The sequence below is a fragment of the Anabrus simplex genome, chromosome 1 (assembly GCF_040414725.1).
Source record: "Anabrus simplex isolate iqAnaSimp1 chromosome 1, ASM4041472v1, whole genome shotgun sequence".
Taxonomy (NCBI): domain Eukaryota; kingdom Metazoa; phylum Arthropoda; class Insecta; order Orthoptera; family Tettigoniidae; genus Anabrus; species Anabrus simplex.
Genome location: NC_090265.1, coordinates 537701434 through 537715722, shown reverse-complemented (window position 1 = coordinate 537715722; position 14289 = coordinate 537701434). Strand labels below are relative to the sequence as shown.

Genomic DNA, 14289 nt, shown 5'->3' with positions numbered 1-14289 from the left:
ATCCTATGCGTGAACCACTGACCACCTTCCCTTTGTTCGTCCCTGTTTTATGCCACAACTTCTGCCTCTTTATGAGGTCTCTCTTCAGTTTGCATTGTGGTGTGGTTGGTATTGTTAGGAACACATGACGAGTGATTGAGAGATATGATGGATGTCTGGTTTGTTTATCCCATCTTTTAAGGTTATGAGTACATAATTGGATTTTTCTGCCATTATTTGTTTATGTTGTGGTTAGAACCGCCATGGCTCAGGCGGCACCGCGCAGGCCTCTCACCACTGGGTTCCATGGTTCAAATCCTGGTCACTTCATGTGAGATTTGTGCTGGACAAAGCGGAGGCAGGACAGATTTTTCTCCGGGTACTCCAGTTTTCCCTGTCCTACTTCATTCCAGCAACACTCTCCAATATCATTTCATCGGTTATTCATTAATCATTGCCCCAGAGGAGTGCGACAGGCTTCGGTAGCCAGCACAATTCCCATCCTCGTCACTAGATGGGGGTTTCATTCATTCCATTCCTGACTGGACAAAGAACTCTGATCCCTCGAACTGACTTAACAATATCTGATAAAAACCCTTCCATTTTCTTTCAGGAGGCATAAATTTCCAATTCTCTTGGCATTTTATATCACCATCAATAAACCTCAAGGGATGTGATGAAGGTCTCTGTTTACCTCACCAGTTTATAGCTATGGCCAGTTAAATGTTGCAATATCAAGTGAGCGGTATTTTAAAGTTGCAATAGTGCCGAAAGGTACAAGATTTGAGGTACAAGGAATGCACCGAGCCTGGGGCTGTGTTGTTTGGGTCGCGTAGCTATCAGCTTGCATTTGGGTGGTAGTAGGGTTGAACCACGCTGTCGACAGCCCGGAAGATGATTTTCTGTAGTTTCCCATTTTCATACCGGGCAGTTGCTGGGGCTCTAGCTCAATATTATTGCTATGGTCACTTCCCACTTCTAGGCATTTCCTACCCAACATCACCGTAAGACTTATATGTGTCCGTGTGACATAAAGAAAATTGTAAAGTAATGAAATGAAATGAAATGAAATGAGATGTCGTATGGCTTTTAGTGCCAGGATATCCCAGGACGGGTTCGGCTCGCCAGGTGCAGGTCTTTCTATTTGACTGCCGTAGGCGACCTGCGCGTCATGATGAGGATGAAATGATGAAGACAACACATACACCCAGCTCCCGTGCCATAGGAATTAACCAATTAAGGTTAAAATCCCCAACCCAGCCGGGAATCGAACCCAGGACCCTCCGAACCGAAGGCCAGTACGCTGACCGTTCAGCCGAGTCGGACTGTAGAGTAATAAAGTACAAGGAATCTCGTATTTAAGGAAATCCTTCATTAAATATTTACCCCATTGAGCGTATATCTATTAAATTAATTCTATTCTTTATATAACACTAACAATTTTATGTCATCTTTACTTGACTTCCTGTTCCCTATACTGTCAACACCACTCCCTATTCCACCCTGTTTCCCTGCATGTACCTCCCGAATTTCCTTTTTAAACAAACCCCATAACTTACATGTATTATTGCAGTTCATTTGAAGATCATCGTGAATGTGGACGTCTTCAGAATTATATCATTCTTGCATGAAATCATAGGGCTGATTACCAAGAAATCTCTATCCAAACAATCCTAGCAATAACATAATGTTCTTATAATGCTTCATGCTCTTATGATATAATATTGAGTTTAAGTTATAATCAACTCTTCTGGTAAAATACAGACTTTGCAGTATTAATAGTGCGTAATTTCTTGAAGCAGAAATTCATTCTTGACCCATTTGATGTAAATTGATGCCGCTATTAAAAAATGAATGCAGGCACAGGCAGATGCTCACCCAGACATGGACAGTTTTCAATTCTGAAATTTTAAAGATAAGAAATGAGAATATATTGTTCCAACTAGTAAGAAAAATGTAGAATATACGAGGGGCGTTTGAAAAGTCCGTGCAAAAATAAAAACTTCTTACTAATTTTTTGACATAGTCTCCTTTTGGACTTATACACTTTGTCCAATGATGTTCTAGTTTGTTGATCCCTTCTGAATAATATGATTTGTCCAAGTCTGCAAAATATCCATTAGTGTTTGCAATCACCTCCTCATTTGAATAAAATCTTTGTCCTGCCAGCCATTTCTTTAAATTGGGGAACAAATAGTAGTCCGAGGGAGCCAAGTCTGGAGAATAGGGGGGATGTGAAACGAGTTGGAATCCTATTTCCAGTAATTTTGCGACCACAACTGCTGAGGTGTGTGCTGGTGCGTTGTCGTGATGGAAAAGGACTTTCCTGTGGGCCAATCGCAGGTGTTTTTCTTGTAGCTCGGTTTTCAAACAGTCCAGTAACGATGAATAATATGCACCTGTAATAGTTTTACCCTTTTCCAGATAGTCGAGGAGTATCATCCCTTGTGAATCTCAAAAGACAGTCGCCATAACCTTTCCGGCCGAAGGAACAGTCTTCGCCTTTTTTGGTGCAGATTTCCCCCTTGATAACCCGTTGTTTAGATTGTTGTTTGGTCTCAGGAGTATAGTAATGTATCCATGTTTCATCCACAGTGACAAAATGACGCTGAAAGTCCTCCGGATTCTTTTGAAACAGCTGCAAACCATCCTTGCAACACTTCACACGATTCCGTTTTTGGTCAAGTGTGAGCAATCGCGGCACCCATCTTGCGGATAGCTTTCTCATGTCCAAATGTTTATGCAAAATATTATGTACCCGTTCAGTCGAGATGCCCACAGCACTAGCAATCTCACACACCTTAACTCTTCTGTCATCCATCGCAATCACCATATCATGGATACCTCCACAGGCTGTCCAGAACGTTCAGCGTCACTTGTGCCCATGTGGCCAGTCCGAAAATTTTGAAACCCCTTATAAACTCTTCTTATCAAAGGTGCAGAGTCACCATAATGTTTATCAAGCTTCTCTTTAGTCTCCTGAGGTGTTTTACCTTTCATAAAGTAAATTCTTTTTCGTTCAATTCTTGAAAATCACTCGACTTCCTTGATTCACACGAATGCCAAACACAAAGAAATAGACCAATATGGCTGAAACTTGGTGTGCGTTCATTCAAGAGATGCTACTAACTAAACATGACCTCGATACGCGCCGGTGGTGCCATCTCTCGGACTTTGCACGGACTTTTCAAACCACCTTTGTAATCAGAATGGCAATTGGAACTATGAAAATGCAAAAGAATACTGTAGTTTAAATTCTTTTCATTTGAAATTTGAATCGTTACTTATCAAGCCTTTCCACTAGATATTGATAATAATCTTATGGGATAACATTATCCCTATCCCCATTAATTCTATACATTTGTTGGACACAAAATAATTTTATGGTCGGAATTTTCCGCTTATAAAACATACATTGAAAAAAATGGCCATTTCTCATCAATTAATAATCTTGTAAATGGACCTACTTTGAAAGAAACCTTGTACTTTGATGTACTGGCACATGGTATATGTTTGCAAAGCAAATGGAATGATTCTTGTGTAACGATCTAAGTTATAGAGTTTTCATTCTCTGGTGCAGAAACTATTAGATGAAAAAATACTGTTGAGAGTCTTTTTTGTGTTATAATAGCAATTCCTGTTAAGCAGACCATACTAGTTGAAGCTCTTGTAAGTGTTCCAACTCATCTTACTCTACTAACAACTGATTTTTCATTATTTACCCTACATTGACACATTAGGTTTTCATGTACCTTTGTCATATAATTCTTAAAACTGTTGTAATAATCACTTTCTGAAGTTGCAGCATTTTCTTTTTACTCTGTAGTGGGAGTATAATACTGCCCGTTTGCCGGTAGTGGATGTGGAAGTAGACAACTCTCTGGTGCGCATCTTGCGGCCTCACCAGCGATTAGGCATAGTGTTCCTGTATGAGTGCATTATGGGTCTTCGCAAGATGGGATTCCATGGAGCAATCTTGGCTGATGAGATGGGCCTAGGGAAGACCTTGCAGTGCATCACACTAGTCTGGTTTGTAATACTGAACAGTCTAGATATTTTAGAATTGGCATTGATAAACAGTGTATCTGAGTTATTGTTGTATGGTATTTTATGAAATCTTCGTTAATTTATCACTAAGTTTGATGATGTGAAATATTACAGCTCTAACATGCATTATAGTTGAGGTATCTAAATTATTGCAAGCACCAGGTTTAACTAAACAGCCATTGATTCTCATTAATGTGGCTGTAATTAGAAACCTCAGCAAAGCAAGTGTGAATTATTTTTTAAAAGCCACATCACGTGCTTTGAATTCTACATGATTCGTGTCTGTAGTTATAATCACAATTTCAAGACTCACAGAGAACTATAAACTCATTTTTAGGTTTTAATTGGAGTTACTGGTAAGTAATACACTTCTTTTGTCATCAGTCTGCTGGTCTGCTACAGCTCTCCAATCCATCTCATCTTACTCTATCCCTTCTCACTCTTCCAGGTAATCTAACTACATAACTAACCTTTCCCTCACTAGCCCTCCAGATTCAGCCTGCCAGTCCCTTGTAGCGAACCTGACCAGCTCTGAGTGCTGACCTTGGTCAAGCCATTCCAAGTGGGTAGCCACCATGCTTGCCTTGTTGCCCTGCCTGTGGCACATTTTATGAGACATAGAAGAATTCAAGAATGACAAAAATCATCCTTTTAAAAAATTTAAAAAATTAGAACTGTCCCCTGTTCTGCATATAAGACAACACCTGACATTTCTTTGATTTCACCATTCACAAAATCATCATCATCATCATCATTTCGCCTTTTGCAGCTGGTGCTGGATGGGGGCAAATATGGTTCCTCTCCACATTGTCCTGTCTCTCTACCACTATGTTCCATTCCAGGTTCCATTGTCCTATACTGTTCTTCACAGAGTCCATCCATCATAATCTTGGTCTTCCTCGTTCTCTCTCGCCTGTCATCTATCTTCTGAGTGCTTTCCTTGGCAGTCTTTTCTTTCATCCGCTTGACACTTCCAAGCCATCTCAATCTGTTCTGTTCCAGTTTGTCGTTTAGTTCTTGCACATGTGGCTCTTTTCGTATGTCTTCATTTCTCACTCTGTCCCTCCTTGTCTTCTGTACCATACTCATCAGGAATTTCATTTCAGCTGCCTGTACTCTACTCTCATCTTTCTCATCTGCACTAAATGGTTAGCATGCTGGCCTTTGATCACAGGGGTCCCGGGTTTGATTCCCAGCAGGGTTGGGAATTTAACCATACTTGGTTAATTCTGCTGGCACGGGGCTTGGTGTATGCGTCGTCTTTATCATATCTGTCTCATCACAATATCCAGATCACCTACGGGTGTCAAGTCGAAAGACCTGGATCTGGCAAGCCAAACTTTTCCTCAGACACTCCCGGCACTAAAAGCCATATGCCATTGCATCCCTCTTAGTCATTGTCCAGGTTTCTTCTGCATATGTCATTATGCGAGGGTAATCCCAAAAATAAGGTCTCCTATTTTTTTTATAAATACAGAACTCTATTTGTGTAGCTGTTGGTACCAATATTGTGCTTGAATATAAACGTGCGCACGCTGTGCTGAGGCACTAAGTCTTGGCTTGGCAGCCGTTGAGAATCCAACTCCCGTTGGATGTTACCGCGAAGTGCGTGCAGTTATTCGGTTTTCGAATGCAAAAGGTACTGAACCGATATAAATTCATCACCAATTGACGGAAGTGTATGGTGAGTCGTGCATGAATGTGAAAAATGTTCGTAAGTGGGGTAGATAGTCAGCCAGTCGGACTAAAATTCATGACGAACAAAGGAGCGGGAGACCATCAATTTCCGTCGAGACAGTCGTGAAGGTTGAGCAAATCATGTGTGAAGATCGGCGGATCACCCTGGATGATCTCTGCATTTTTGTTCCTGAGGTTTTCCGAAGTGCCGCTCACAGAATTTTAACGGAAAAGTTGAAATACCGGAAGGTGTGCGCAAGATGGGTGCCACGCATGCTGACTGAAGACCACATGCAGCAATGAGTTGATTCTTCCCGTGCATTTCTTCAACGCTTTGCAGCCGAACAGGACAACTTTTTGGATTCAATTGCCATGGGTGATGAAACCTGGGCGTTCCACTTTACACCTGAGACCAAGCAACAATCATGCCAGTGGCGGCATCCCTCTTCACCAAAGCCACGGAAATTCAAGCAAACACAGTCTGCCAGTAAAGTCATGACAACTGTGTTTTGGGATCGGAAAGGGGTATTGTTGGTTGACTTTATGTCCACTGGGACCACAATTAACGCTGACAGGTACTGTGAGAACCTGAAAAAACTCAAGACGGACAATTCAGAACCGGAGAAGGGGAATGTTGAGTAAGGGAGTAAACATTCTCCATGACAATGCTCGCCCGCACGTCGCCCGGGAAACTGTGGCTCTCCTGCAACAGTTTCATTGGAACATCACCACCCACCCACTCTATAGTCCCGACTTGGTGCCCAGTGACTATCACTTGTTCCCTAAGTTGAAAGAACAATTGATTAGAAAGCGATTCAGCAACCCCCCCCCCACCTGTGCGTGGAGGACGCAGATGAATACACCCACGGTATCCCCTGCCTGTCGTAAGAGGCGACTAAAAGGGGCCCAAGGGGCTCTCAACTTGGGAGTGTGGGTTGGCGAGCATGGGGCCCTTAGCTGAGTCCTGGTGTTGCTTCCACTTACTTGTGCCAGGCTCCTCACTTTCGTCTATCCTGTCCGGCCTCCCTTGGCCAACTCTTGTTCTTTTCTGACCCCGACGGTATTAGAGTATTCAAGGCCTAGGGAGTCTTTCATTTTCACGCCCTTCGTGGCCCTTGCCTTTCTTCATCCGTTATTTAATTTTTCGAAGTGACGGATCCCTTCTTTCTTCTTCTTTTTTCTCACTACCCCCTGTGGGTGGGGGACGCAGAAGAAAAGTACACCCACGGTATCCCCTGCCTGTCGTGAGAGGCGACTAAAAGAAGCAACCAAGGGATTTTTGTTTTGTTTTTGGATTCATGTCCATCCATTCATTCTTCATGACACTTTTTTTTAAATTTTGGTCAGTGGATGATTTTGAACTTTTTGTTATCATTTCATTTCATACCATTAGGGGCCGATGACCTCGATGTTAGGCCCCTTTCAACAACAAGCAGCATCATCATCATCAATTCAGCACCGACGACAAGGTGAAAGATGAGGTTCACAACTTCCTGAACAGCATGGCGGTGAGCTGGTGTGACATGGGCATACAAAAACTGTCACATTGTCTACAAAAATGCATCAACCAAAATGGTGATTATGTAGAAAAACAGCTAAATGTTCAAGCTGTAAAATGATGTAAACAATTGTAGAAATAAACAGGTCTATGTATTTATAAAAAATAGGAAACCTTATTTTTGGGATTACCTTCGTAGGTTAAGTATTATAATGGGAAGAAAAAAGTGGGGTCCACCTATTCAATACAATACAATGTTATAAAATGAATTATAACATTTTATTATTCATGGGAACAGTTTCGATGCTGGTGTGCATCATCTTCGGGCACAAAATTTAGAAAAACATACAATGACAACTTAAGGTTGCAAAAACAATGAATAAAATTGTACACAAATCTTATAAATAATAGGAGCAATGACTTGATTAAAAACATGAGTTGTGAACATTAGCTTGTAACATTAACCTAAAAGTACACTTTTCTAAAAAAATATAGCACCAATTATCTTAAAGCTTAACAAGAGTTCACTGAATCTTAAAAACTTTGAATCATATGTGACTAGATTAACATGAGTCGAGGATAATAACTTATATATCACTATCTTGAAAGTCCAACACCATATTTTATTTTTCATGAGAATATTTGTATGAAAGTCTTCTTGATGAACATTCACCGAGTCTTGAAGTAAATGGTGCAACTGTTAAGAAATGCAATAAAAAAAAATATTGCACTTGTTGACAATAAAAAATACTTAGGAGTGCATTTTGACAGTAAATTGTTGTTTGTCTCGCACATAAACAGGGTCACTTCATGAGCTATGTCACTCCTTGGTTTACTCTACAGGTTTTCTAACATCACAGATGTAAATGCCCTCAGAGCATTCTATATTTCCTGTATCTTATCTATTGTTGAATACGCCTCTCCAGTCTGGTCCATTTCTGTATCTTCAAATCTCAGCCACTTTGACCGTGTACAATCTTTTTTCTGTGCTGTCGTCAGAATCAGGGTCCCTGCATGTCGCAACTTAAGCACTATCCAAGTGCTTGGGAAACTGAAACTCAAGACTCTTTCTGCTCGGAGGAAAGTAGCCGACCTAAAGCTGCTATACAAAGCAGCTAATGGTCTATTTGGGTCTCCAGATTTAGTTTCCTTATACTCCCTCCACATCCCATCCCATAGTACCAGAATGAAGACCCTATTCCATATTCATTACTCCCGGCTTTCTCTCACCCCAAGGTCCCTTTCTGTACTATTCCAGCAGTGTTTAATACCTTATCTATCAACAAGAACTTAGACATCTTCGTAACGTTTCCTTCCTTCTGTCATGATATTTCTCATATAACTTAATTTTCCTTCATGTTCTTTCTTGTTCTGCTCCTGTATTTACCGTAAATGTATTTTCCTTTGTTAATGTTGTTGTTTATGTAAATATGTATAGTTTTATTGTGTATATTTATGTCCTTTGTAAATATTTATATATATTTCATATTAGATTAATATCTATTGTACATAGCTCGAATCTTTGTAATTCGGCGTTATGCTGTTGCTGATCCTGAATAAATAAATAAATAAATAAATAAATAAATAAATAAATAAATAAATAAATAAATAAATATTAATCTCTGTACCTGGTGGTAAAAGACATTTCCCAGTTCTATCCTTCTATTAATTACCATATCCAATCTTCCATTTTCTCAGTTCACTTTCCATGTATTAGAAGAGCTCTAATATTTCCAGTTCTTTATTTCAAGTTCTGATAGCTCCCCTTCTTTTTTATTTCCTCTACTCATCACCATTGTCTTGCTCTTCTCCACATTGATCCTCAGTCCCCATTGTTCAATCCTTCTATTCAGTACATGCATCGTGTTAAAAGCACTTCAAAATCGCTTTGAACTTCTTGATCCAGATACTGGTGAATATCAAGTCAGCTTCTATAAGACCCACCCCTGCAGCAAACAGATCTTATCAGTGAATATTTAACTTTCACAACCGCATTGTACTCGAAATAAACTTCCAACATATTAAGTTGAGTTCAGTACATATAGTACTGTACATATTGAAGATATATAGAAATTTGCAGTTTACTCAAACATTTCTAAAAAAACATTACCATTTTGCAACAAAGACTTCAGTAAAGGAATTCCATTAATTTTTGTAACAAAAGCCATACTACTCGTAACTCTCCCCACAAAATCATCCCCTCCCTTCCCTCAATATCTCTTACTTTCCTCCCTCTGCTTTCATCAGCTTGCAGCTGACTTGACTCAACAGTCTGACTGTTCCCACTGCAGTACATACTTGTTTATCTTTATGATTCCTCATTCAAATGTCTGCAAGAAGTAAGGCACAATTTTTTTGGTCCTTTGCACTGCTTTGCTCTCCCATGTTATTCTTTTTACTTCTTTTTCTACAAAATTCTTATTTTTCTTTCTATTTTCCTTATTTTAATTGGAGCACCGTCCAGTCATTAACTTCATCTAGTATATCATTGTTAGGCTCATTGGCTCAGTTGGTTGAGGTGCTGGCGTCTGACCCCAACTTGACAGGTTCTATCCTAGCTCGGTCTGGTGGAATTTCAAGGTATTCAGATATCGGTCTTATGTTGATAGATTTACTAGCACATTAATGAACTCCTGCAGGACTAAATTCCGTCACCTCGGCGTCTCTGAAAACAGAAAAAGTAGTTAGTGGGACGTTAAGCCAATAACATTATTTAATACCATTGTTCCATGTTGACTCTGAATGCGAGTTTGTTTTACATAATTGTACTGTTATTGCACACTTTTAATTATTCAATGAATTTTCTCCGATTCAGATGTAGAAACATTTTCTCAAACAAGTTTATAATTTTCTTCAACATGTTAAGAAGTGCCCAAACATATGTTTGTTTTACAAAACTGATTACAGTGCAACCTCGATAATTCAAAATCTTTACAATCACAAAGAATGGGTACCATCCACCTAATCAATACTTTATTATGTCTTGTTACTATGCAGTACCGGTTTCGACCTTCACAGAGGTCATCCTCAGCTGGTCATGAGATCTAAAACTAACTTAATATATAATTTAAAAACATTACTAAATCTAATGAAGATTGTCACATGATATGAATGATAATAATAAAATATACAGTATATAATATATACAATGATATGATATGTCTTCTGGTTTAAAAAGCAAGCGTCGATATTCTATGACATGTATAAGTTACATAAAATTCTGGTGTACTGTTTGTGTGTGATAGATAATTTGGTGAAATAGAATTTCTACACTTAAAATGTTTATGGCATTCTTGAGGTACCCTTCGAAGTTCAGTTCATATTGGTGAATCGTTGCATACGTTCATTGGTTTGTTTATACTAAGCATTCCAGAACATTCTAGGATATGGATATGATAAAAACTAGTGACATGTAATACATTAAAATACGATAAAATGTTCATAGTATTCTTGCGGTACGCTTTGGAGTTATATTAATTATGTACTTACACAGGCATGTTTGTACCAAGCATTCTAGAATGTTCAATGATGTATATTGTTTTCCTTGTAAGTTCATGTAGTTAAGAATGTTGTATGATTAATATCAAAATATTGTGGTGTGTCATTGGTTTCCTTGGTACTAATCTCGTTAAAAGATATTGAGTAGGTGCTGGCAACCAAGAATGAGTTAGATGGAAAATTTATAATATCCAATAACGGATCATTATATTGGTATTATGACTTACCGATGCGCTAGTGATCGCGGGTTAAGAAGACATCACAATTTTTCAGTATTACTGTTTAGTATGATCATATTTTTCCCAGCCTTAAAAATGTTTTTTGTCATCCCTCGTGGGCAGGCAACCAAGAATGAGTTAGCTGGAAAATTTATAATGTCCGATAACAGACCATTATATTGGTTAAGAAGACGCAATCACTTGCGTTGTTAGGTGGGACCTAACATCTGTATTTCTCATATAAAATCATTTATTTTGTATGTTTCTTTTTGCTTTTATTTTATTAATGTTTTTATTTTATACTGATAATTTTAACATGTTTTATTATTTTTATTGAATACGACATACAGTTAAACTTAAACGTTACATTTATTTCAAATGAAATAGCACCAACTGATAAAAGTAGTCTATAAACGTATCAGATTACTTGCTAAATCACAAATACAATTTGGAATATTAATGAAGTCTGCAGTATATTGGTTTATGGTCTAAAAGATACGTTACTTTATCCTATTGTATTAATGTTATTTTCAGAATTTTCACACAAGCAACACATAATTATTCCTAGGAAAACTCATGTGATCAACGTAATTTTCATCTAACAACCAGCTAATACTTTGCTGTCTTTGACTTACACACATATTGCCCGTTATAACAATAAATATCAATCATATTGGGGAAAATCACAAACACGTGATCATTTGCGCTGTTAGGTCTCCCCTAATGCTACTCTCTGGTCACACACACATGACCGCTTGTGCTGTGAGATAACAACTAACACAACACATGACGCGCTCTTTCCCCTACTCTTTCCTCCTCTCCAAACTATCACAGCTACTACATAAATACATCATGGTGTGCTCAAAGGACCGAATGAGGCATTTTCAAATGGACATCGATTCTCAAAGCTAAGAACAAACAAATTATAGCAAAAGTTATAAAAATGTTAGATTGAACCTCATAGCGCGAGTGATCGCGGGTTAATGAGGAGCGTACCTACAAAGTTTCACTGTATTTTCTCATGTGTGGTTAAATTTTGGAAAGACTGTTCCCAAATAAATTTATAGCAAAAAAGTTATCATTACTCTACTGGCACTTGAAATATGTTTTTATGATACATATCAGGTTAAGTTAGGTTAGATGACAATGTTTGAGTAAGAAAACGGGAATGTTTGCCACAGAAGAAGATGGAGTGATACTACTCCAATTTTTCAGAATGAAATTGAAGATACATGTTCACTTAGTCTCGGAATTATAAAAATAACTAATGAATAAGCCATAGTGTGGAAATCTGTGAAAACCCAAGTTTTAAACAAACCGATTGTGGTTTCATACCAAAATTTAACCACACATGAGAAAATACAGTGTGCGCACGTGTGTGTTTTTTTTTCTTGACCTTTGCGAAAAATTGAATATAATGGCAATCTGCTATAATGATTAAACTTTTTGTCATTACTAATTCTCGCTATAGCAAACTTCTACTGTAGTATTATTTATTCCTCTTATCATAATCCTTTTACTTCAGGTTAGTCTTAGTATTACTCTTCTAATTTAATATGTAGAAATTTCATGATCTGTATTGAAGTGGGATTACAATATTTGAAATTAAGAGGGTTCCTCCTATTCAGTGTTTATTAATGTGAAAGAATCACATATCGTTCACATGAGGTACTAGTTTTGGCACCAGATATGTGCCATCATCAGCCACAAAGTCAAATCGGGCAAACACAATAAAACCTTAAAACAACTTTAAACACACTATAACACCTGCATGGATGAATATGAAATATGACTTTAAAACAACTTTAAAAACACACTATAACATCATCATTTTAACGGATTTTAAAATGGAATGCAACTTCATCATCTACCACATTTTATTTTATATTCATCTGTGCAAATGTTATAGTGTGTTTTTAAAGTTGTTTTAAAGTTATATTTCATATTCATCCATGCAGGTGTTATAGTGTGTTTAAAGTTGTTTTAAGGTTTTATTGTGTTTTCCCGATTTGACTTTGTGGCTGATGATGGCACATATCTGGTGCCGAAACTAGTACCTCATGTGAACGATATGTGATTCTTTCACATTAATAAGCATCTTTGTATTGATTAGGAGGAACCCTCTTAATTTCAAATATTGTTACTCTTCTAAACCATTGATTGTTCCAGTTTATCACATACATATTCTTAAATGCATTACACCAAACTTAGCAGACTGACCCTTGCGATGTCATCATTGACTTGTTTTTAGAAAAAGAACCCTCATGTTCAACAGGAAAATTCTCGAACACTCGTAGAATACAAATTATGTCGAAAGAACTTTACCACGAGAGGTATGCACATATTCACATTGATTGTTGTAATGAAGACCCTAATGATACATAGAATTCTCCTGATGATGTAACGTCTAAAAACCTGAACAATTTCCCTCAATCACTGATGAAATATGTGTTGTGTGAAGGACTTTTGAGAAGTATCAATCGCCACCTGGTTTGATCTCACCTTGAAGGTCACCGGAACAACATTAATCAACTTTATTAAACTTCAGCTTTGACAAATCCCAGTACTGATTGTGCAGTTCCAACTCCAAACCATCAATGTCAAATAGCTCAGGCCTCCCACATGACGTCAACAATAAATGTAAGCAATGGGAAAGTAGGTTTGAAGGACTTTTCTCTTTGGATTCACCTGAAAATCAAGAGTATGATACGGCAGTGAATGACTACTACGCATTTCTCAAGGAAGCTCTGAATAATTGCAAAGGGCCACAGCACCCATCAGTTACGTACTCTAAAAAGAGGTAGATCAGGAAAAATAAACCTGATGGACTAATTTACAAAGATTAAAAATCCTAAACAGGCCAGTAAAAGGAATGCCATACGACAAAATGACTTTTAGCTTGTGCAGTTTTAGTACCGTTATAATCGAAACAAAATGTGGTGAGGAAGGTGAATCTCTTCCCCATCTTTAGTAGATTGTAAACTGAGTGTTTTGATTGTTTCTGATTATTATAGCAGTGTCTGTTTGGTTGTAGCAATGTACAATAAATACGATGAGGGGTTCGAGACCAATAAGCTTGAAAACGAGGAAGGATTCATAACTAGAGACGACATTTTTAATGCATGTGATACAAATTCTTATAATTTTGTTAATTACCACCTATTCAATACAATAAAAACCTAATATAAACTTACATATTTATTAAGATGTTGATATGGTACATGTTTCGCTCCTTTTTCGTGAGCATCATCAGCCAATTATTATTTACTTAAGGTTATATAAGATCATGAAACAATTCTTTTGGATTAAGATTATGCCTATAAACCTAATTGACAAATCTTATAATATTTTACAAGTCATATAACAATAAAA

At 37.8% G+C, this 14289-nt stretch overlaps 1 protein-coding gene across 1 annotated transcript in view; it reads left to right on the top strand.

Annotated features, from left to right (window-relative positions):
• LOC136869107 (DNA repair and recombination protein RAD54B) overlaps window positions 1-14289 on the top strand; it is a 329880-nt gene that overhangs the window by 111294 nt on the left and 204297 nt on the right. Inside the window, exon 7 of the mRNA XM_068227115.1 lies at window positions 3806-4008. Within this exon, the coding sequence (XP_068083216.1) occupies window positions 3806-4008 (203 nt within the window). The remainder of the gene's footprint in view (window positions 1-3805; window positions 4009-14289) is intronic.